At 41.0% G+C, this 25017-nt stretch overlaps 1 protein-coding gene across 4 annotated transcripts in view; it reads right to left on the bottom strand.

The window, feature by feature from the left end:
• dock7 (dedicator of cytokinesis 7) overlaps positions 1–24571 on the bottom strand; it is a 170603-nt gene extending 146032 nt beyond the window's left edge. For all 4 annotated transcript variants that reach the window (XM_067990418.1, XM_067990415.1, XM_067990416.1 and 1 more), the window contains exons 1-8: positions 24474–24571; positions 21877–21979; positions 14299–14474; positions 8067–8135; positions 7841–7970; positions 5399–5611; positions 3271–3356; positions 3107–3173 (exon numbers count right to left, since the gene is read on the bottom strand). In XM_067990418.1, the coding sequence (XP_067846519.1) occupies positions 3107–3173; positions 3271–3356; positions 5399–5611; positions 7841–7970; positions 8067–8135; positions 14299–14474; positions 21877–21979; positions 24474–24511 (882 nt within the window). In that variant the 5' untranslated portion in view covers positions 24512–24571. The remainder of the gene's footprint in view (positions 1–3106; positions 3174–3270; positions 3357–5398; positions 5612–7840; positions 7971–8066; positions 8136–14298; positions 14475–21876; positions 21980–24473) is intronic.
• Positions 24572–25017: the final 446 nt, after the last annotated feature.

Raw genomic sequence — 25017 nt, 5'->3', positions numbered from 1 at the left:
AATGCAACATATCCAAGTTTGCTGATGATACAAAGCTAGTTGGGAAAGTAAGCTGTGAGGAGGACACAAAGAGTCTGTAAAGGGGTGTGGACAGGTTAAGTGAGTGGGCAAGAAGGTGGCAGATGGAGCATAATGTGGGTAAATGTGAGGTTCACTTTGGTAGGAAAAATAGAAAAACAGAATATTTTTTAAATGGTGAGAAACTATTAAATGTTGGTGTTCAGAGGGATTGCGAGTCCTTGTATGCGAAACACAGAAAGTTAACATGCAGGTACAGCAAGCAATTAGGAAGGCAAATGGTATGTTGGCCTTTATTGCAAGGGAGTCGGAGTACAAGAGTAAGGAAGTCTTACTACAATTGTACAGGGCTTTGGTGAGACCTCACCTGGAGTACTGTGTACAATTTTAGTCTCCTTACCTAAGGAAGGATATACTTTCCTTAGAGGCGATGTAACGAAGGTTCACCAGATTGATTTCTGGGATGAGAGGGTTGTCCTATGAGGAGAGATTGAGTAGAATGGGCCTATACTCTCTGGAGTTTAGAAGAATGAGAGGTGAACTCATTGAAACATATAAGATACGGAGAGGGCTTGACAGGGTAGATGCTGAGAGGCTGTTTCCACCTGGCTGGAGAGTCCAGAACTAGGGGGCATAGTCTCAGGATAAGGGGTCAGCCATTTAGGACTGAGATGAGGATGAATTTCTTCACTCAGAGAGCTGTGAGTCTTTGGAATTCTCTACCCCAGAGGGCTGTGGATGCTGAGTCGTTGCATATATTCAAGGCTGAGATTGATATATTTTTTGACTCAAAAGGGAATCAAGGGATATGGGGATCAGGAGGGAAAGTGGAATTGAGGTCGAAGATCAGCCATGATCTTATTGAATGGCGGAGCAGGCTTGAGGGGCGGTATGGCCTACTCCTGCTCCTATTTCTTATGTTCTTATGGCCTGTTGGCTTTAAGTGGGGGCAGGACTTCCTGGTGTCTGCTGTCGACACGCATACAAACCTGCCTGGGTCAAAGCCAGAAATGGGCGAGTTGGAGCCGGGATGCGGTCCTGCTCCAAAAAGCTGTTATTTTAACCTCCCACCCGCCCCCAACCCACTTGTTAAAATTTACCCCTTGGTCTCTGAACCAAACAGATAGCTTACTTGTATAAAACAAGTAAAGGAAGAATATACAGTACAAAACTGTGAACTGTACACTTCACCAATCTCCTCGATACATAGAATAATGAAGATGCCATTCACTTATTCTCTGAATATAAGCCCATTTCTTACACTGTGAAGCAAGATTCAAAAGTAGTTTTTTGACATAAATGAGTATGCAGAGCTCCATTCATTTCAAAATGCAGTGGAATTTCTAAAGCTAGTACGAACCAACTTTATAGAAGAAAAAATCTCATTTAAGGTTTCCCTGACGGCTTAGTCGGTCAAGGCACTGTCCATGTGGAACTGAGCTAAGCAGACCAGGAGGATTCCTCAATTGGTTGATCTCAGCCAAGGCAGTTGATGGTTCTCAATGTCCATGGGCTAAGGCGGAGAAAAATCAGCACGGGTTTATAAGAACATAAGAAATAGGAGCAGGAGTAGGCCAATCGGCCCCTCGAGCCTGCTCCGCCATTCAATAAGATCACGGCTGATCTGATCCTAACCTCAAATCTAAATTCATGTCCAATTTCCTGCCCGCTCCTCGTAACCCCTAATTCCCTTTACTTCCAGGAAACTGTCGATTTCTGTTTTAAATTTATTTAATGATGTAGCTTCCACAGCTTCCTGGGGCAGCAAATTCCACAGACCTACTACCCTCTGAGTGAAGAAGTTTCTCCTCATCTCAGTTTTGAAAGAGCAGCCCCTTATTCTAAGATTATGCCCCCTAGTTCTAGTTTCACCCATCCTTGGGAACATCCTTACCGCATCCACCCGATCAAGCCCCTTCACAATCTTATATGTTTCAATAAGATCGCCTCTCATTCTTCTGAACTCCAATGAGTAGAGTCCCAATCTACTCAACCTCTCCTCATATGTCCACCCCCTCATCCCCGGGATTAACCGAGTGAACCTTCTTTGTACTGCCTCAAGAGCAGGTATGTCTTTTCTTAAGTATGGGCACCAAAACTGTATGCAGTATTCCAGGTGCGGTCTTACCAATACCTTATATAACTGCAGCAATACCTCCCTGTTTTTATATTCTATCCCCCTAGCAATAAAAGCCAACACTCCGTTGGCCTTCTTGATCACCTGCTGCACCTGCATACTAACTTTTTGATTTTCTTGCACTAGGACCCCCAGATCCCTTTGTACTGCAGTACTTTCCAGTTTCTCGCCATTAAGATAATAACTTGCTCTCTGATTTTTCCTGCCAAAGTGCATAACCTCACATTTTCCAATATTGTATTGCATCTGCCAAATCTCCGCCCACTCACCCAGCCTGTCTATATCCCCCTGTAGGTTTTTTATGTCCTCCTCTCTCTCTACTTTCCCTCCCATCTTTGTATCATCTGCAAACTTTGATTTGTTACACTCGGTCCCCTCCTCCAAATCGTTAATATAGATTGTAAAGAGTTGGGGACCCAGCACCGACCCGTGCGGAACACCACTGGCTACTGGTTGCCAGTCCGAGAATGAACCATTTATCCCAACTCTCTGCTTCCTGTTAGATAACCAATCCTCCACCCATGCCAGAATATTACCCCCAATCCAGTGATTCTTTATCTTGAGCAATAATCTTTTACGTGGCACCTTGTCAAATGCCTTCTGGAAGTCTAAATACACTACGTCCACTGGTTCCCCTTTATCCACCCTGTACGTTATGTCCTCAAAGAGCTCAAGCAAATTTGTCAGACATGACTTCCTCTTCTGCTCTCAATTCCTGTCTGGTGAGAAATGCATGGACAGAATCAGGCATAGCCGTTAATGCCCTCCATGGTTCAATAGCTTGTTGACACACTCTTTAGTTGATCACACATTTAGAATGGTCACTTGGGTGAGGTACTGGAGCAGGTATTGTCAGTGCTATGGAACCATACCCTGACAAGATTGACAGCATCTTTACGAGAGGAGGGAAACAAAAGAGTGAGAATGGCAAAAAAGATTTACAGTACCAACCTTTTTCTTCTCTCTAACATCATATAAAGCCAAACTTGCAAAAATTGGTTCAATTTCAATTTCAAATCTATAAAGACAAGAATTTTTTTTTAAAGTTGCTATGGAATGTTTTGTATTTATAAAAATTTAATAATTCACAACTTTTTAAAAAAAAATCCACATACTTCAATGATAAGCATTTTACAAGCAGTCTTTGGCCGAAGTGTTCTCTGGGAACTTCAGGAATACTGTGTCTTTCTATTGGTTCATCCTGGTTTCAAACAGAGAACTGAAGTTAGCTCACCATTAGTTTAGGGTCCACCAACAATGATTTACTGCTTGGCACAGCCTCCCAAAAAAAAGAGGATACAAAAAGTCTAACATGTATTTCACAAAGTCACAGTCCTCATTAGGCCATCTGAGAGGCCCCCCAATGGCTCTGTTTGTAAATGCACTACATTGTGTGGTATTGAGCCATTCAGGTCAGAAGATCCTAGATTCAATTCTCCGTCTGTGTTGAGTTAGCTTATTTCTAGCCAGGGCAGCAGTTGGGATGCTACGATTAGTCTTACTGTTCCTAAATTAGCGAGGACTCCCGCTCCTGATTGCTGCTCAGTGAGCTCTGCTAAAAAGTGCACAAATGGGTATTGAGTGAGAACAGGATCAGGGAAGTTTATGATGCCCTCTAGTGCTGGATAGCCTGACACTCACTAAGTGGGCTCATACATGAAGAATGGTGACTTAGACAGTGGGCTGTTGAAATCTGTGAACTGTCTCCCACGACTGAGTCAGAGAGTAGCGAAGAAAATTCGTTCATGGGATGTGGGCGTCGCTGGCAAGGCCATCTTTTATTGCCCATCCCTAATTGCCCTTGAGAAGGTGGTGACGAGCCACCTGCTTGAACCGCTGCAGTCTGTGTGGTGAAGGTTCTCCCACAGTGCTGTTAGGTAAGGAGTTCCAGGATTTTGACCCAGCGACGATGAAGGAACGGTGATATATTTCCAAGTCAGGATGGTGTGTGACTTGGAAGGGAACGTGCAGGTGGTGTTGGTCCCACGTGCCTGCTGCTCTTGTCCTTCTAGGTGGTAGAGGTCGCAGGTTTGGGAGGTGCTGTCGAAGAAGTCTTGGCGAGCTGCTGCCGTGCATCCTGTAGATGGCACACACTGCAGCCACGGTGTGCCAATGGTGAAGGGAATGAACGTTTAGGGTGGTGGATGGGGTGCCAATCAAGCGGGCTGCTTTGTTCTGGATGGTGTTGAGCTTGAGTGTTGTTGGAGCTGCACTCATCCAGGCTCCAACAACACTAAACACTCAAAATTGCAGGGGGAAACCGTGAATGTTATTTAAAAAGAATTCCTGGCCAACTGCAAGTGAAGGAGTTGGGTGGGGAGTGGCAGGGCTTGCTCAATGCCAAGTTCTTGTTCTTCTGCATGTCTGGGAATGGGGAAATGAAAGTACGAAGTGAAAGGCAGGAACTCACCAACCAGAACAGAAGTGGGGAAAAAAAAAAATCAAAGGCAGAGTCACTCCCAAAGACTTTTTTTTACACATGGCTGGTTTCAAAGCAACTGGCCACACACTCAACTGGGGAACAGCACCCAATCCACATGCTTGATTGCAGGAACAGCAATCTGCCCGCAAGCTCAGCTGTGGATGATGTGTGTCCTCGATAGACTGAGGAGCATAGGAGAAAGTTATATTGAATAAAAAAGGGGAAATGTTGCATTATATTAGTGCCAAAAAGTTAATTTATGCAGAAATGGTTTAAACATTTTGAAAATGGAGAAAAATAAGTGTCAGCTCACATCATAGCAAGTGATTAAGTAGATCTCTTGTGAGTGTGCGTGTATGTATGTATGTATATACACACACACACACACACACACACACACACAGAGTATTATATATAATACATAAACAAAATATAATTTTTATGTGCTAACTTTATTTGATTTGTGAATTTAGTACTTATCATTGTGAGGAATGTTAGCACTAGATAATGGAACACTTGCCAATTCAGATATCCAGTGTCAGCATCAAGTGCTCCCAGGGCAGGCATTTCACAGGATAGATGTGGAGCAAAACTCCTTCTAATCTCAGAATAGTACCTCCTACTACACCACTCTGACATTATTCATTTCCCACACCTGTCATCCGGTGGTTTCTGAGTGAAGTGGCCAATTAACACCAATTAGTGCCAAATTAATACTGTTTATCTTTACATAAAACACATGTTACATGGCACTGAAAAGATCTCAATATGAAATTGCATTGTACAGAGCTCCATCAAACACACATGGTTAATTTTCCAACCTCATCCGGTGCCGGATAAAGTGCAAACAGCTCCTTGTGTCGATTTCCCTTCCTCTGTTCTTCGTTCTGTTGGTCTATTTCTTCAATTGGTGATCGATCAAGTAGATTTGGAAGGACGGCATCAGGAAGCGAGTTTTTGAGGTCAAAAATACTGCAGGCCCAGCTACCTCTAGGGGTATCATCTATTGACACAGAACGACGTTTCAAATCATCCTGTAATTAGAGAGTCATTTCTTTAGTTCCACGCTCTAACTTTTTGTTGAAGACCACAATAAAAATCAATGTCCTATTCAAGGGCCACTCTCAGGAATGTTGCAAAGCAATGTACTGTCAGGGTGCAGATCCATGCCTGCAAATCCCCACATAGTGAGCTCCTGTTTTCAACTATACTATGAATGGGCAGATGCTGAATGAAGCCCTGGCACTTCCTCACTGGAAGAGAAAAAAAATTAGATGGCCAGTACAGTTCTAGTAAAAGAGGTCTTTCACTTGCTCTGTGAATGCTGGGACAACCTAGTTATATTAAATAGGGGTTTTTCACTTGCTCTGTGAATGCTGGGATAACCCTTCTATTATCATTCTCTTGATTTTTTTTGCTGGTAAGACAGAAGAGGAAACAAAACACTGCAATGAACAGAAGTCCACAAGGGACATGGAGCAGCATGTCTGCTGAGTAAATGACTCTTCGGCTATATTATGAATACCATTACTTTAAGTTCATTTAGAGAAAAACTACCACCACAGAACTAAGTATTGTTTGGAGACATTCTGCAATCCCAGATACACACTATTTAAACTGTGCAAAACACAGGATCTGTGATTCAGCAGAGAGATAAACAAATCTTTATTTTATTGCTCAAGAAATATATAATCTTAAGCAACAAATCTACAAGTGAATTATGTCAGGTAAATGTAAATCAGAGTTTGACAGTGGTTTTAGATTTAGATTTAGATTTACATTTAGATTATTTACGCAGTGGGTGCTTCAATATTTATTAAAGGAAAAATTAAATTTAACATTTTTAACTTAAAAAGGGGGAAATTGAATAATTTAAATACCACTCCCAATGGAGTGCAAACATAGATGAATGATGTCCCTGCAACAAAAGTGCAATGTGCTTGTTTTGCTTGCTGTTTATAGTAAGTTACTATAGTACCGTGAAGGCTGTGTGTATAGTAATCTACATGTTGCACTATGACTTGGATTCAATTCAAAAAGTAATACTCAGTCTGGTCTATCCTAACAATATCCTTCACCCTAACCTCTGAAAGGCACCTCCTAACTCACCAGTGTGAACTTTTTTTTACTTCCCAGATGTCTTGTAACCTCTCGACTGAGACAGCCAAATCAGTGACAACTACTGCCCAGGTAAAGGTTGTGCTGTGCACCCAGGCCAACCAAGATCATGAATGAGACCACCTCAAAACCATTTACTGTGGGCTTCATTTGAACTGATGTCCAGAGGTGAAAGGCCAGTGTCTGATCTACTAAACTATCCTGTGCCTCTCAACTAGCACTGTTTTTAGTTAAGTGGCCTACAAATCTAGAGTTTTTGATGCTAAATTTGGGGAAGACCGTTGTTAGCAAAATCTCTAAATTACCATAATAGTACACAGAAAATAATTTTCTCTGCAAAGAACTGCAGATCAGGGTTGAATAGTTGAGATACAAGGAGAGTGAATATTCTGGAGCTTTGATTAATTACCTCTGGGAATTAGGGTTCTTCTGCAGAACATTTTGCTGGTAAAGATAAAAAGACTTGTATTTATGTAGCGCCTTTTATGCCCTTGGGATGTCCCAAAGCGCTTTACAGCCACTGAAGTACTTTCTGAAGTGTAGTCACTGTTGTAACGTTGGAAACGCAGCAACCAATTAGCGCACAGCAAGGTCCCACAAACAGCAATGTGACAATCACCGAATCCTCTGTCTTTAGGTGTTGGTTGAGGGATAAATATTGACCAGGATACCAGGAAGAACTCCCCTGCTCTTCTTCAAAATAGTGCCATGGGATCTTTTACATTCACCTGAGGGGGTAGACGGGACCTCGGTTTAACATCTCATCTGAAAGATGGTTTATTATTGATCCATATTTTCTCATAGAATAAATATATCAACTGGATGTTCATCTCATTGCTGTTTGTTGGGCCTCCGTGGGGTGGGTGCCTCATTTGTTTGCACAAGTGACTACAATTCCAGTAACTCATTGTGTGTGAAGCACTTTGAGACGTTTGAAAGACTTGAGGAGGCAATATATAAATAAAGTTCTTATTTTATGATGTCATCTAATTTCAAGTAGATTCCAACCTGTACCTTACTCCTGGGTATCGATTATTCTATACATATAAGACATAACTTCGCCTTGATTAGATACCAGCCTGTAACTCACCCCAGGTATTTTATTTAATTTTTGTTTTGTAAATACTGACAACGAAGTTCTTCACCTGATCATCCTGGTAACTGTTGGTGTCTGGGATTTCATCTGACTCAAAGATCTGTTTTGGTAAACCCTTTTGCCTTTCCTTCTGTTTGTCAAGTGTGTTGGGATTAAATCCTGTGCTGAGTTTGTGATACCTGGTTATATGAATTTTAAAAAGTGCATTATAGTTAAATCTCACTAAGCACAAAGATTGAAGTTTAGTAAAAATGAATATACAACTTAACACTTACTTTCGATTCACTATAGCCCAGTCCTCAGTGTAAGTTTTCACACAGTCCCTGACATGAGGGTCCACGTCACTGAAAATAAGAATATAAATGTCACTAATTATAGAAATGAAGAGCAGACAAAGTGGCTTTCACCAAATATGTGCTATTTTAAAACATTTCACTGATGAAACAAGATAATTACCAGTTCTCTTAAAGTGTTTCACCATGTATTGAAGTGGAAAGGATATTCCATGGAATTTCCTCCCAAAATCCTAAAGAATATCGTGCCCAGTTTTGGGGGTCCCACTTTAGGAAGGATGCTATGGCCACAGAGAGAGTGGAGAAGAGATACATTAGGATGATACCTGGGATGAGAGGCTTTAGTTATGAGGATGGAATAGAGAAACTGGCACCCTTTCATTACAGCAGAGAAGGTTAAATGACAGTGGGCTAGAAATTGGGCCACGTAGCATCCGTTGTTTGGGCGTTACGCGGCCTCCCGAAGTGCCAAGATGGCATCTTGGCTGTGCAACGATGATTTAAAGTGATAGACACCATTTTGGGACATAACGCTCAATTCAACACACAGTCTTAACCAATGTTCCTTCTAATTTTTTTCGGCCATGTGCGGAATGAATTTGGGTTTGTGCACCGATATATAGGCTGTGTGTGTCACCATAAAAAAAAAATCACAACTTTGAATAGAACATCTTTTTAGAAAACATTATTCAGGATATATAACAAACAGAACAAATGTACAAAATAATGGATAATTGTAACAATTTAATGTTATATTGGCCTATAAATTTATATAATTTATGACATGGGTTTCTTAAATTGCATTTGGATTGAGCAGACCAGTCTTGTTATATTGTATTAAAAATTATCTGATGGGAATGATTCCAATCAGCTTTTTGTTGAATCAGCTTAATGACTCTGATTCAAACAGAAATAAATTGTGCGCAATCAGAATTTTTAAATTGAGTCAGAAATACAAAAGCTGACAAATCAGTCAGTGTGAATTTGGGGATAGGGATTTTACTTCCTGGTCTGGTTTCTGTGCAGCCAATCAGCTGCTCGCTGACTGTATTTCCTAGCAACGCAGTAAGCAATACAGCAGCTGGGGCCAGAGCCACGGGATCGGATACTCGGACCTCTGGACACTCCCCAGCACCAGAGGCAGAGCAGCCCACCTGGGGCTGGAGCACCGGGGATCGAGAAGGGCCTGGGGTCCGGGAACTGGTCAGTGTGAGAGAGGGGCCTGGTGACTGGTTTGACGCGCAGACGGAATGTTTAAATGCGCAGCACACAAAAGACTGCTCTGTGGCCGTGCGTGCGCGCAACTTAGAGGGAACGGTGGTCCTAACCACGACCATCTGAACGTGTCTTAGAGCGAATGGAGGACCCCCCACCAGCGCAATTTAAAGGGACGAAGCAGGATTTACAGGTTAGTGGCTGGATTATTGCTTCTGGCTGCTGATGCATTTGTAACTGTTTATGGAAGTCTCCTATACTTGAACACCAGGACACTGGGATTTAGTCTAACATTTAGAGCCAGGACGTGCAGGAGTGAAGTTAGGAAACACTTCTACACGCAAAGGGTGGGAGAAGTTTGGAATGCTCTTCTGCAAACCGCAGCTGATGCTAGCTCAATTGTGAATTCTAAATCTGAGATTGATAGATTTATTTGCATTAAGGGATATGAGGCTAAGGTGGGTATATGGAGTTAGGTCACAGATCAACCATGATCTCATTGAATGGCAGAACAGGGGGGCTAAATGCCACTGCCACTTGCTGCCTCCTGTTATGCGCCACCTTCTCCTGCAAGAAAGCGGGATGTGTGTCTGGTTGAATAGCTGCCAGTGTGTGTGGCCTGTGAGTTGTGGGTGGGCGGCTTGTAACAGTGGTAATGTATAATGGCGCAGTTGGTTGGAGACGCCACTTGACAGTTGACCTCACGTGTCAAAGCACTGAACTTCCTCCTGCACTGCATCTATGTTCGTGGTGCTGTGCACCTGACATTGACTTCATCCCCCACTGCCTTTTGGGCATATGTCTGGAAGGCCTCTTGCCCCCTCCCCCACCCCCGCAGATATAGGATGTCCCTCCTTCTATCCACCTCTTGGGTGGATAGAAGGAGGGACCGAGGCCTCTAGTGCATCAGCAGAGAACCTTGGTGCACGTACTGTTGCAGGCCTGGTACCAACGCAGATTGGTGAGGTGTGGCATGCAGATTGGAGGATGTGGGATTTAGTAGTGCACAACCTTTATTCAATGTTTTAATATAACTCATCAGTTTGTAAACATAGGGACGGGACCTGCAACTGTGTTTTATGTGTACGATGTCTGATCTCCGTTCAGACTCCATGCAGACAGCAGACTGTTGTTTTAGCAAATAACAGGTACCAGCTACCTGTAAGAGATTGGGGCTCCCCCTGCTGGTGGAGAGTGCACATTTACTTGAATCATTGCATAAGGCCTACTTTTCAATGCTGCTTGTATGTAAGTACTCAGGCCGGACGAATGTCTTATCCTACTTGCGCAGGGGCCATCGGGCGCGAGTTAGTAGTGGTTCGCGTTACCTGCGTCCAATAATATGCCTTATCTAATTTTTTCCCCCAATGTGCTAGTGGTGCTCAAAATTACAAAGGGTTTTTTATCAGGTAAATTGAGAAAAAATATTTCCTCAGATTGGTGAGTCAGGCCATGAATTTAAGATCACCACCAAAAGAAGAAAGGGAGAAGTTAGGAGTTTTTTTTCACTGAGGTTATTAAGATATGGAATGTCCTGCCAGAAACAGTGATGGAAGCAGAATTCGTAATAGTTTTGAAAAAGGAGATGGATATTTTAAAAAGAAAAATTTAAAAGGCCAGGGCAATAGGGCAGGGGAATGGGACTAAGTGGATAGCTCTTTAAAAGAGATGGCACAGGTGCAAAAGGCTGAATGGCCTCTTTGTATGCAGTAAAATTATATGATTTGATGTTAAAAGGGCATATATTAATTACTAACCATATGTATACCAACTGGCTTTTCTCAAACTTCCCTTCTTTTTTCCAAACTACTCGTCAGAGATGGCCTTTTCCAGTGAGATAATAAAGCAAGATAAAAGAGCTGTGGGATAGCCCCAACAACGCGCCTTACTTCCAACCCCATATCAGCATTGCCTAATACACCCATCTAATTTCCCTTTCCCTCAGAACCCATCTGCCGGACTACTCCATGTCAGACTGCCAAATTAGCAGCATTTTTGTACTGTTAACCACATGCATTAAGAACTGGGCTAATATGCCAAAATCACAAATTTATTTCATGCTGTATACAGTGACATAGCCTTCAGTCATCTCAGCCCTACACTGTGGAATTCTTCCTCTAAACCGCTCTGCCTTGCTACATCTCTTCCTACCTTCAAAGACCGTCTTAAAATCGCCCTCTTCAACAGTGCCTTCTGCTCTGATCCCCAATTGTGAAGCACCTTAAGATGTTAAAGGTGTGGTACAAATTAAGTTGCTGTCTTATAAAAAGTTTGTGGCTTCTTGCGAGAAACATAATCCCACTAATTTGTACCCCACACCTAAACTAAATGGACATTTTTTTTCCCACAGATTAATATTTAGAATGCTCACCCTGAATCCAAAAAAAATGCAACACAATATCTAGAATTTAAATATAAAATAAAATTTGTTCTGTATTGATTACATGATCCAACTCATTTGTTTTAATAACACAAAAAACTTTAGGGAAAAAGTGCCATTATGACCAGCAAACCCATCTCTTTTTGATAGATTAACCTCATCCACCTGCCTTCTCGCCATCTCTCTCAATCCTTTCTCTCTCCAGAAACGTATCCAATTGTCTCTTGCATCTATTTATGTTGGCTGCATCAATGGGCCTTGCATAATAACCTACTCAACAACTCGATTACAGTCTGCTAATAATTCACGGTCATTTTTGAGCTAAGAAACTTTGAATTGTTCATTAATTTGAATTAAGCAACATAAAAACACAACAAAATTTAGTGCTAAAAATGTTGGATTATCAGACAATTTAAATTAATTGAATTAAGTGAAGAACCCAACCTCTTTATGTGTAAAAATGATCCATTTGACTACCCTTCTTTTACTCTTAATTTTTAACATCTGTTCCTTGGCTTTTTAATCCTTCAAGACAATAAATCAACTTTGTTAAGTTCCTCCATAACTTTGAAAACATGAGTTAGCTCACTTTAGTCTCCTTCCCTCCTCCCCCCTCCACCCCCAACCCTCCACACAAAGAAAGCTAGCCCAACTTCTTTAGCCTTTCCTTATAGCTTAGATTCCTGAATGTCCGGAATCATCTTTGTTGTTCCTGTCTGTACCTTCTCAAGGACAATAATATTCACTGTAAAGCAGGTGACGAGAAGTGCAAGCAGTATTTGAGGATGGGATCTGACCAATGCCTTATGGAGCAATACAATCTCCAGTGATTCTTACATAGGAACAGGAGTAAGCCATTCAGCCCCTTGTGCCTATTCCATCATTCAATTAGATCATGGCTGATCACTTACCCATCTTTGCTCCATATCCCTTGATACCCTTACTTAACAAAAAAATATCGATCTAAGTCTTCAAAATTTCAATTGGCCCAGCTTCCTGAGTCTTTTGAGGGGAGAGACTTCCAGGTTTCCACTGCCCTTTGTGTGAAAAAGTGCTTCCTGATTTGACTCCTAAGTGGCCTAGCTCTAATTTTAAGATTATGCCCCCTTGCTCTGGATTCCCCCATCAGCGGGAATAGTTTCTCTGTATACACCCTACAGAATCTCTTTATCGCTTTAAGCATCCCGTTTAGATCACCCCTCAAGCTTCCAAACTCAAGGAAATACAAACCAAGTTTAAGCAACTTGTCTTCATATTTTACCCCTTTATGTCCTGGTATCATTCTGGTGACTCTAGGCTATACTCCCTCCAAGACCAATATATCCTTCCTGAGGCTCAATGCCCAAAGTGAATGCAGTACTCCAGTTAGGATCTGACCAAGGCTCTGTATAACTGAAGCATAACTTCCTCACTCTTGTATTCCAACCCCTTTGAGATAAAGGCCAACATTCCATTAGCCTTTCTGATTACTTTTTGTACCTGTGTACTAGCATTTAGTGATTTGTGTATCTGGACACCTAAATCCCTTTGCTCCTCCATAGGTCCTAGTCTTTCACCATTAAAAAAATATTCCAATTTGTCTTTTTCAGATGCAAAGTGGACGACCTCAAACTTCTTCACATTGAACCCCATCTGCCATAGTTTTGCCCACTCACTTAAGCTGACTATGTCCATTTGCAATTTCCTGCTCTCATCTACACAACTTACTGTACGTCCTAACTTAGTGTCATTTGCAAACTTGGACATACAACTCTCTGTTCCTTCATTCAAGTCATTAATATATATGGTGAAAAGCTGAGGCCCCAGTACAGATCCCTGGGAAACACCACTTGTCACATCTCACCAATCAGAAAATGTTCCCTTTATCTCTACTCTCTGTTTCCTACCTGCCAACCAATTACCGACCCATGTCGCAAGGTTACCCCCAATTCATGTGCTTTCGTATTTGTTAATAATCTCCCATGCGGAACCTTATCAAATGCCTTCTGAATCATACTTGTCCAAGTGTTCAGCCACTCTATCTCTGATAATAGATTCCAGTAACTTCCCCCCGCAAGTTGGTCTTTCGTTACCTGGTTTCTCCCTCCCTCCCTTCTTAAATAAAATTTTCCAATCCAAAGGCGCAATTCTTGAATCTAGAGTGTTATGGAAACTTCTAACTAACACATCTGCAATTTCTTCACCTATTTTTTTTAATACTCTGGGTTACTCTAATTCTCTGTTAATAGTTCCAGTAACTTATTTGTCCGCCTTTTTTATTACAAAATATATCCTTAAGATTGGCGTGAGCAAAGAGATTCAAGATCAGCTTGACAAAGTAAACTGCTTGTAACTCAGCCGGCTTTCTTTCGTCTAATTAAACTGTAGTGATAAAAAAAAACTGCAATACTGAAACTTTGAAATAAAAACAGAAAATACTGGAAATGCATAGCAAATCCATCAGCATCTGCAACATTTAATGTTTCAGGTGGGACCCTCCATCCACCCTAGCTTTCTCTTTCACATGTTGACTGACCTGCTGTGCATAATAACTCTTTTTGTTTTCATTTTTATTTGAACACTTAAGTTTACATCTAATCAAACTGTTTTGTTTTGCATAGTTAAGAATGAATTTCTTACCTTTCTTCGGGTACAGCTTGCACTAGTGTTCGGCATTCTCTAGGGCTGTAGATAACTTCAACGTCATCTGGAGGGAATTCCAGCAAGTCCCTTAAGGGACCTGGATCAACTATAGGAGGGTGCATTATCACATAATCCTCAAAGTCCACTGGATCCACCGCTTCAGTTAGCGGAACCTGGAAATCACACATTTCCAGAGTTAATTATTGTCTGAAATCTGCCCAACTTAAACTGAATTACTTCTTTGCAAAATGTTTTTTTTGTTGAAAGATCTAGGATGATCTTAAAAGTTTTCACTCCATCATCGAATGCACACCTTCTAATAAACTCCTATTGGCCCAGGCTCAGTTGGAAAATGTGCTGATCATAACAGGCGTAGGCCATTCAGCCCCTTGAGCCTGTTCCACCATTCAATTAGATCATGGCCGATCTGTACCTCAACTCCATTTATCCGCCTTAGATCCATATCACTTCATACTCTTAACTAACAAAAATCAATTAAATGAGGACATGATCAGACTCGGGTGTAATGCCCTTCACAGTCAATTAATCGGCAAAATTTCACTGTCCATGGTCTCACATGAAGAAAGGCAACTTGGGCAAAGTACCTGTATCGTAACCTAGCATAAGTCAACACCTTCAGGAGAGGAGTGCAGAAAACTTTTTTTTAAAAGGGCTAATTTGGTAACACCTGTGACATAACCTTCATCCTTCTGAAATATGACAGGTTAAAAAAAAATAGGGCCCCAGAGTGTGTATGCGCAATTGGGCCTAACTCTAGAGAAGGAGAAGAGAAAAAGAGTCTACCCCTCAGAACACAAAGGCCTCTCAAAACAAGCTTTATTATAGAAATTTCAAACACACTACATCCAATTCTATAGCACGCCTGATTCTTTTTATTATATTGTGAACTTTGTTTTAATGTGTTTCATACATTATGTTCTTTATATAGACATTAACTCAACTGGGTCAGAAACCAAAAGAAAGTGGCTGAAACTAATCATTTCAGCGGTTTGACTGGTTCATTTGGTAATAGTTAGTGTTTCCAGATTGGTTGGAAAAGAAATGACTTGTTTGGTTTCATGATCCAGTTTGGTAGCTTTTTGTTTTATCTGTCAAACATTTGAATAAATTAGCCATGCTTAACTGAACAGGCAATTGTTATTTAAGCCAATTAGAAAAGTTTGATGGATGATTTTTCACACTACAGATATGTACAATTCCAGATGTGGCATATAGATTTATGTGATATATAAAAGATTTCTTAATTATAATACATACATTATAATTTATAAGTATTTAAAATAGGTAGATATGAAATGCAGCATTAACATTATCACAGATTAGCTTTATTATTGCAATGTTAGCATTTATTTCAGCTCACAGTACACAAGTTCACAATTTGGTCCAGTGAGACCAACAAGTGGTCTAAGGGTTAAGACAGATGTAGCACCTCATAAGAAAGTCACCAATAGAGCTTTTAAATTGCCATTCAAATTCACAATTCTGCATATGTTCTGTTCCCAATCTCAGGAGTTGTGCTGAGTCAAGCTGAGCCAGTGTACTTCTCCATAGCAAGAGAGGAAAGGGAGGAGGCACCCGCCAAAGGCCAAAGTTTAGAGCAACTTTGGCAGAGATCTGGGAGCAGATTGCCCACCCCTTAAGACAGAAATAGTTATTTGGCAAGAAAGAATACCAGGCAAAAATACCTTTTTTAAAAAAGAAAGCTCTCCCTCTGGCTCAGTGGGTAAATACACCATGTGGTGCAGCATTAAGCCAAGCAGACCAGAAAGGTTCCGAGGTTTATCGCAACCAGGGCAGTGGTTGCTCAGCTGGCCTCAGTGGAAAAAAATAAAATAAAAATCAGCCAGGGTTCCCACTTGTGTTCACTATCCAGTGACCTCTGCTGGAAGGCATGCCTGCTGACATTCACTGTCTAGACTTGAATATGAAGAATGGATACTTGGGCGAGGTAATGGAAGGCAGCCAGCACCTGAGGAAATGTATTTCACCATTAGTCAGCACCTTTAGGTGGAGGAGGGGAGAAAATTGAATGGGTGGGTGGGTGGGTGGGTGGGGGGGGGGGGGGAATTAAAATCAGAATCTTATTTACATCACAGATCAACGTTTACTAGACAAAAATCTAAACAGTTTCACAGTGGCCAAAAAGCCCTGAGAATGTGAGGAGAGAAAATCAATCTCAGGCTTGGTGTAACTTTGCCAAATGCTTGGAGGTTATTGAGGTGACAAGTCATTTCAGAAAATTTACAGACATGTGGATCAATGCACAAACAGCTTCCAGCAAAGCTGAAAGGAATCCAAGGTTAAATGAGAGGGAATCACTCATTAAGCTTGGTTAACATCCAAGAATTACTGAGGTCAGTCATCACATCACTTCTTACAGATATGCAAACAGGAAATAATGCTTCCACAAAGCAAATCCCCTCTCCAGGAAACTAAGGATGTGGTACTGAGCTCCCCTGATGGCTCAGCAAGTTTAGCCAGTGAGTGGCTGAGCCACACATGTCAGCAAAGTACAAGATTTGCCTTCTGGTTTGTGAGGCAGGGCAGTGCTAAGTGTGGAGGTGCTACACCTAGCTCTGTAGCCTTGGGCTATGATGAGAATTAAAGGAGAAAAAAAACTTGGCTATAGTTCCTACTCCCAATTACTATCCGGTGACTCCTGATCGAAAGTGCGCACTTGTGGAGTCCACAAGCCAATAGCCAGTTGACACTCACTGTCTACACTCCCATATGAAGAACTGTCCTTTAGGTGAAGCACTGGAGTGTGGTCAGTGCCTGTGGAACTGTAACATGAATCAGTGTTTTCAGGAAAGGAGAACGCTAAATTGGAGGGAGAGATTTTTTTTTAATGGATTACTATAAGTTAAGATTACACAACATATTGCTGCGGCATGAGATCACAGAAGATGCATCCTTTCAAAACACGATAAAACAGTTCTGTCGTTATCACGTCTGTGCATGCAAGGACTGTTTTAATAGGTAAATTCAGGTCTCCTGTTCATCAGTTGCAGTCTCTTAAGAGAAATGTCTGTGGTTTAGCATGGGATTTTCTGTAATGCGCAGGTAAAAGGGAAACAGTTGTAAAAAGTATAAACATTCTGCGTTGCCTGTGTGAGGAACAGAAGTTGTTCCATTAAAAAAAATGTTTCTTATGGGTGTTTGTAAGGACTGAATGCAGCTGAATAATAAATTAGACTACACTACAGTCTACAGCTGATACAAGTGTGAACTCCTGAGACTCATTTGAGCTGTTAATTACTTTCAACATAGTTATTTCAATATTACTTTCATATTTACAGTACTAAAATCGCATTAACTGTATGTGCGCATCAAGACCAGTATAATGGATTGTTTACATTTCAGGATCAAAGGATAGTTACATAATGGACAGGTTTCTGTTCTTGCTCTACAGAAGAGTTGCCTTGATGAATCAATACTGCCCAATGTGATATTGAGGCATGACAGACCAGAAAAGACCCAGGATTGAACCCTTGCCCAAGGTGAGTTAGTTGATGTCAATAAGGATGGCAATAGGGGCTCCACAATTCACCTCAACATCCCTGGCCTAGGTAAGGAAATAAATCAGCTACAGTTCCTGATCACTCTTCTGTGATCACCATCCAATGACTTTTGCTGGAAAGCACATGTGTGTGGACAATGGGTAAGGGCAGGATCATGCCTGGCTGTGAAGCCCTCCACACTCAAATACTGACAGTCATTGTCTAAGCTCAACATGAAGAATGGCCACTTGTCCGAAGTGTAAAAGGTCTGCCGATGCCTGTGGAACTGTACTCCAGGACGGGTCATGAGTCATCTTCGGGAGACGAGGAGAGGAAAAAAACAAAATCCAATCAAACTGTGCACAACTGGTTCTAGGAGTAACCAGTATCACCGATTACTGTGTCTAGGGGATGAGCAGCTCTACTGATTCTAGCACAGCTACTTTAGCTGCACACTGTACCGTAGACTAATTTGCCCTGAGAGCACTACGAGGTTACACAACTGTATTTTCAGTCCGATCTCAAAATATCTGATTTAATCACCTTTATGCAAGAAAATACAACTGTGTCCACTGTTGAGTGCAAAACAAATGCAGAGGTTGTGCAATTGTCCCGTGCACTGGAGCACTAATGCTTGCAGGGTGTATTGGTTTCCCTCAAGATCCCCATTTCAGTTGCACCATTGTAACAAGATGCTGAGTGGAAAGCTCAGCAGGACACCAACATGTCTATTAGCTTCCCAGTAGCCACAAGAAGACCACTAGCAAAGATCTGGGAACAACTGGCCAAACCACCCTCTTGGTCAGGACAGAAAAAACAAGACATTTCATAGCCTCGAATAAATAATAAGCAGCAATGTAGATAGTGGTTTTCCTGCACTACGTTTATCTTTTAAATGAGCCATGCAACAACTTTCACATGCCTTATCATTTTCAAAATGATGTGGCTGGGGTGCAGCTGCTTATCAAAATATACCACAACAAATCTTTCATATGCTTATCTTAACCACAAATCTGAGCTGACAAGTGAATTTTTGTCGTAGGTCTCTGCCCACCTACAACTAAAAGTAAATTTACATTTAATAGAAACCAAATCAAAAATCTGAATTCCGGAGCTTTGAGGGCACTGTCAAGGGTAATCCTTTGATCACATACCACAATAAATTACTTCCTTCCCTCCCCCCCCACTCCCTGTCTACCATATTCTTTACATTCATGATTCAATGTTTCTTCATTGTTTAATTTAGGATCCATTTCTAATGTTTATTTCAACTTTCAAGAACAGATTTTTAAATGGGTAAAACCATTAAATTGATAGTTTCAAAAAAATATCCTGTACATCTAGGACTTGATCTTTGTAATGTTTTTAAAATTAATTTCTGTGGTCAAATTGAGGGATGTGAAGCTAGGGAATGAAACACTTTACATTGGGCATCCACTCTCAGCATGGAGCACTCCCAGGTTCCCACTAGTTATATGCAGGTAAAACACTCTCGACACAAATCTCAAGAGTACTGATCCATCCTCACATCTCATCTTTTTAACCCTTCTGCCCTCCACAAACAATGATCATTCCCTCTTACCCAACAATAAAGTAAGCATCATGTTATTACATTAAGACATATAACTGAACTTGAATTTTTTGAGGCGGTAACAAGGAGGGTCGATGAGGGTAGCATGTTTGATGTAGTTTACATGGATTAGCAAGGCTTTTGACAAGGTCTCACATGGCAGACTGGTCAGAAAAGTAAAAGCCAAGGGAAAGTGGCAAGTTGGATCCAAAATTGACACAGTGGCAGAAAGCAAAGGGTGATGGTCGACGGGTGTTTTTGTGACTGGAAGGCTGTTTCCAGTAGAGTTCCGCAGGGCTTAGTACTAGGTCCCTTGCTTTTTGTGGTATATATTAATGATTTAGACTTAAATGAAGGGGTCTGATTAAGAAGTTTGCAGATGACACAAAAATTAGCCATGTGATTGATAGTGAAGAGGAAAACTGTAGACTGCAGGAAGATATCAATGGACTGGTCAGGTGGGCAGAAAAGTGGCAAATGGAATTCAATCCGGAGAAGTGTGAGGTAATGCATTTGGGAAGGGCAAACAAGGCAAGGGAATACACAATAGATGGAAGGATACTGAGAGGTGTAGAGGAACAGAGGGACCTTGGAGTGCATGTCCACAGATCCCTGAAGGTAGCAGGACAGGTAGATAAGGTGGTTAAGAAGGCATACAGGAAACTTTCCTTTATTAGCCGAGGCACAGGATATAAGAGCAGGGAGTTATGTTGGAACTGTATAAAACACTAGTTAGGCCACAGCTAGAGTACTGTGTACAGTTCTGATCACCACATTTCAGGAAAGGTGTGATTGCAGTAGAGAGGCTACAGAGGAGATTTATAAGGATGTTGCCAGGACTGGAGAATTTTAGCTATGACGAAAAATTGGATAGGCTGGGGTTGTTTTCTTTGGAACTGAGGAGGCTGAGGGGTGATTTAATTGAAGTGTATAAAATTATGAGGGGCCTAGATAGAATGGACAGGAAGGACCTATTTCCCTTAGCAGAGAGGTCAATAACCAGGGGCCGTAGATTTAAAGTAATAGGTAGAAGCATTAGAAGGGAGCTGACAAGAATTTTTTCACCCAGAGGGTGGTGAGGGTCTGGAACTCACTGCCCGAAAGGGTGGTAGAAGCAGAAGCCTTCATCGTATTTAAAAAGCACTTGGATAGGCATTTGAAGTGCTATAACCTACAAGGGCCAAGAGCTAGAAAGTGGGATTAGGCTGGATAGCTCTTTTTCGGCCAGCACAGACACGATGGGCCAAATGGCCTCCTTCTGTGTCATAAATTTCTATGATTCTATGAACTGTTAACATGAAACATGCACATGTAGCAAAACAAACATAAAGCAGATATCTCCAACAGGTTAACACATTGAACACAGCAATGAACTGTATTAAACAAAAACAGAAAATGTTGGAAATACACAGCAGGTTCGAGAGCAAAAGACAGGTTAATGTTTAGGACAATATCCTTCTTCAGAACAGAAAAAAAGATTTGATTATTCATCTGTTTGTTCATCTTTCATATAGATCAGAGATAGATGTTAGGCAAGATAGTCATTCAAATTCCATTTGGTCTCCCCAGTGTAGAGGAGACCACACCATAAGCAGTGGATACAACAAATAAGGGACTTATTTATCTTCCTGTTCTGACAAAGGGTCTGCATCTTAAATTTTAAGTATTCTTTTCTCTTTTCAGTGGTTGACTGACCTATCCTTTATTTTCACCTTTACTGTTTTATTTCTAATTTTAAGTTTTAAATTTTTTCATTTTAATAATTATTTGATTGTGGGAAGTACGATTGATTGCATTAAGCTCAATTTCATTACCACTCCTCCACAAACCAGTGTCGAACATCAGCCTGTGATTTTAACAAGGAGGTTGCAAGAACACCAACTTCTACTGGGAATTGGTCAATTTTTCCTTCTCATTCTTTTTGTTTTCTCCCTCAGGGAGAAATGGCCATGTAGCCATCTACAGGATCAAAAGCAAAAAGTAGTAATTTTACACAGTATTAAATGCAATCAAGTTTCCCTTCCTCCCCTGAAGACTCAATCTTATGCTTAGTATGGTTGCAGGGCTTTGGCCACCCACTGGTACCTCACCCAAGTGTCCTTTTAATGTGGAAACCTTGCCACTGAGTATCAACAGGCTATTTGACTTTGATGTAATTACAGCTGAGCCCAATCCTGCCCTCCTCCAATTTCCGCACACCAGTACTTTACAGCAGGGGTCACAAGATAGCTATCAGGAGCAGGAGTACTGAGGACAGTTGTAGAACCCCTACTGCTGCCCTGACTGAGGATCAATTAACATGGCACATACCAGAGATTGAATCTAGGACTATCCTACTCTATATGGCTCAGTTCAGTTTACTATGGTTACTAACTGAGCCAGCTAGGAAACATCAAATTTAACAAAAGGCTTCTTTATCAAACAAAAGTAAAGGTCAACAACTTCTGAAAGTTCTAAGAGATTATATTTAAAAAATTAACTTACTGAATGGTGGGAAACATTTGCCCCAACACTGAGATTTTTGAGCAGCTGTGGAGAGCTGCCATACTGGCCAGAGATTTGCTTCCTTACCTCAGCTGCCACAGTCCTAGAAAGAAAAAAAATGTATTTTACTTTAGAGTATTGAGTCAAGAATCTCAAGCACGCAGCACTGTGTCCAGGTTTAATTAAGAACACATCAACCCTCCAGCCAGGATGCTTCAATACTATGTTAGGGTAACATTAGAACTTACACTGTGAAATTTGACCTGTGGAGGACTCAGGTCCATGTGTATCCTCCTAAAACAAGTATACTGTGTAACCCTTTCTAAAATATTTATCAGCTTCATGCAAGAGAATGAAGAGTGAAGGTTTGCAAATAAAATACAGATGGTAGGAGCACAGTGACTTGGAATTCTAGGCAATTGAATCTGGGACAACATGTGGGCTGATGCAAAAACTTTAGAAAAAAATGTTTTACTAATGAGATTAAACTTAATGTACAGGAAATTATTTTGATTCTCTTGCTTTTCTGATTAAAAAATAAAACTATTAAATAAAACTGTTCAGCCATGCCAACCAAGAACATTGCAGGTTCCATCCCTGCTCTGTGCTAAATTAACTGATCTTAGACTGGATGGCAAAAAAGGTACCTTTTTCAACACATGTGCAGAGCTCCACCCTGCATACCAGGAACATTTTTTATGTTAGCAAAGAGCTGACTGTCCTGTTGGCTCTTTATTACACATCAAAAGCATAAAGGTTGTCATTCAAGACAGGCCAGACTAGTTGCACAGTCAGGCATCACACTTTCACTGGGAGAATTAGATCTCAATGGGGAATGTTTCACTGTTCTGTAGCCTTATCCATCTGGTTTCTATAAACTTTATTTGGACAAAACCCTTCTACTGGCATTGAGTCTTTGTTAGAATTATCAAATAAAATGGTGTTGAAGTAAATCAAAACTTAAAAGCAATTTCTGAACTTTGAAGTTTAAAAGGCTGACTTTGCATTAGTTGTACTGCAACCCAAGCAATGTCAGACTTGCACTGTTTGTCATAATTAGATGCACCCTTAAATTGGTGATGCGAGATGAAAACCAGGTTGTGTCAGAGCAGAATCTGCAGCACAACAGGACTATTCAAGTCTTGGGTAACATTTTTTTGGGCTCTAGGGTTCCCCACAGGTACCACAAAGAAAATCCACCAGCCACAATCTGAGATAACAATCTCAAAGACCAGTAATACAGTTACACAGCAATTGTGACAGAAACTCCAGCCCTTCCCAATTTCTCACTGCATGCTGTCAAATGCCATCTTTGTATAATCACCTTTGTTCTGATTATATTTATGTATCTTTATAGATCACATCTGTAATGTATAATTCAAATAAAAGCCTCACTTTCTTAGATCTTGAATACAGTATTGCAAATTCTCCTCCTCCCCAAAAAATAAGATATTTCTGAAAAAAAATGGTCTTTTAAACATTATAACTCACAAATATTCATGTAGTTTTAAAAAGTATTTTAACAGCTGGAATTCAAATATTTTAATATGTAAAAAATACTTTCTTCACGTACATACATAGAAGCAGCACAAACTATAATTGATATTGAAATGTTAAAATGTAATTTTTATTAAAAGAAATTATCACTCATTTGAACAGGCTGCAAAACCTAGTTCACATATCAGGATCTATAGTTAGAAGTGAAGCTAGCAATGCCAGCTGGTAGTAGTCCTTTTTAAAATTTAGTTGAGATTTAATCTGTAGGATTGCATTCCCGGACTTCAAACATTTTAAAAGCGGATTTAAAAACTGTCCAAACTGACTCTTAAACTATCTTACTGCAAACGTGTGAATGTGGAAAATCTCACATTTCGACAATTTAACTACCTTTTTACATTTAAACTTTAGTCGTACAAGTTCCCCAATGCACAATGTGCTCAGTGCACTGAGTCCACAAATGCGTATCTTTTCTAATATAACATACACTACACTGTATATAAATGTCACATTGTCTTATATATTTAGCATACAATAAAGATTATTGTATTCCATTGAATTACACTGTATCCATCGTGGTACTTTTTCTAACATTGTACTGCACTGCATTTAGTTTACAATTATGCTGTGCATCGTTACATTAAATATACAATATAGATTATATCCGATCAGTTGCATTATGTCCAGCGCTGCGCTTTCTCCCGGCACTGTATATTACACGATATCGTATCACATTACAGGAGCTTGTATTGTCGATGTTACATAATTGAATTAGATGCCATTGCACGGTGTGTTTTAAACTCTGTACTGATTTAATTGCAATCATTTTATGATTCTGCGCTGCATCATGTTCCGTTGTATTTTTTTTACTAAAGTGGCCCATTCTGCCTTATAATTATATTTTATTGATTGCAATGCTTTAACATTAATCCTGCACTGCAATGCACTGTGATTAATGCTATATTTTTATTCGCTGTTACGGGGGGCACAAGGCCGGGCAAGGCCGGGCTGGCGAGGGCGCTCAGGCCTCCGTTACCGACCGGTCGGTATTCACGGAAAAGCCACGGCTCTGCAAAGCGGGCGGGAGGAGGATCTTTTACCTGCTGATTTTCTGGGCGAAAGCGCGGCGCTCAGCCATTTGTACCGGGAAAAAAGGAATGAGCAGGGCGGCGGCGACAGAAACCAGAGCCCCCGGCCGTAATACACCGGAGAGAGGGACATCTACCGTAATACACCGGAGAGAGGGGGCTCTACCGTAATACACCGGAGAGAGGGGGCTCTACCGTAATACACCGGAGAGAGTGACCTCTACCGTAATATATAGGAGAATGTACCATACTTCGGACGCTAAAGGGGCCGCGACCTTAATACACTGTATAGAGGGGCTCATAAACCGCAATGCACTGCGGAGAGAGTGTCCCCCACTTTAATAAGCCAGAGGGACCGAGATACCACAACACATCAGAAGACAAGGACCCAATACCGTAATACATGAGGTGGGGGAGCGGAATAGAAGTTATCGCCCTAAGACACCAGAAAGCACTGCAGGGTAAAACTCCATGATGCTCCAAACGATCCCCCTGTGTATCAGTGTGAATATTTCAGTTTCCAACACCGAACATCTTTGTGCTGTCTCTGAGTGAG

Source organism: Heptranchias perlo, chromosome 9 (genome assembly GCF_035084215.1).
Source record: "Heptranchias perlo isolate sHepPer1 chromosome 9, sHepPer1.hap1, whole genome shotgun sequence".
In the NCBI taxonomy this organism is placed as follows: Eukaryota; Metazoa; Chordata; class Chondrichthyes; order Hexanchiformes; family Hexanchidae; genus Heptranchias; species Heptranchias perlo.
The sequence above is the reverse complement of the archived record's forward strand: the minus strand, read 5'-3'. Positions and strand labels throughout refer to the sequence as shown.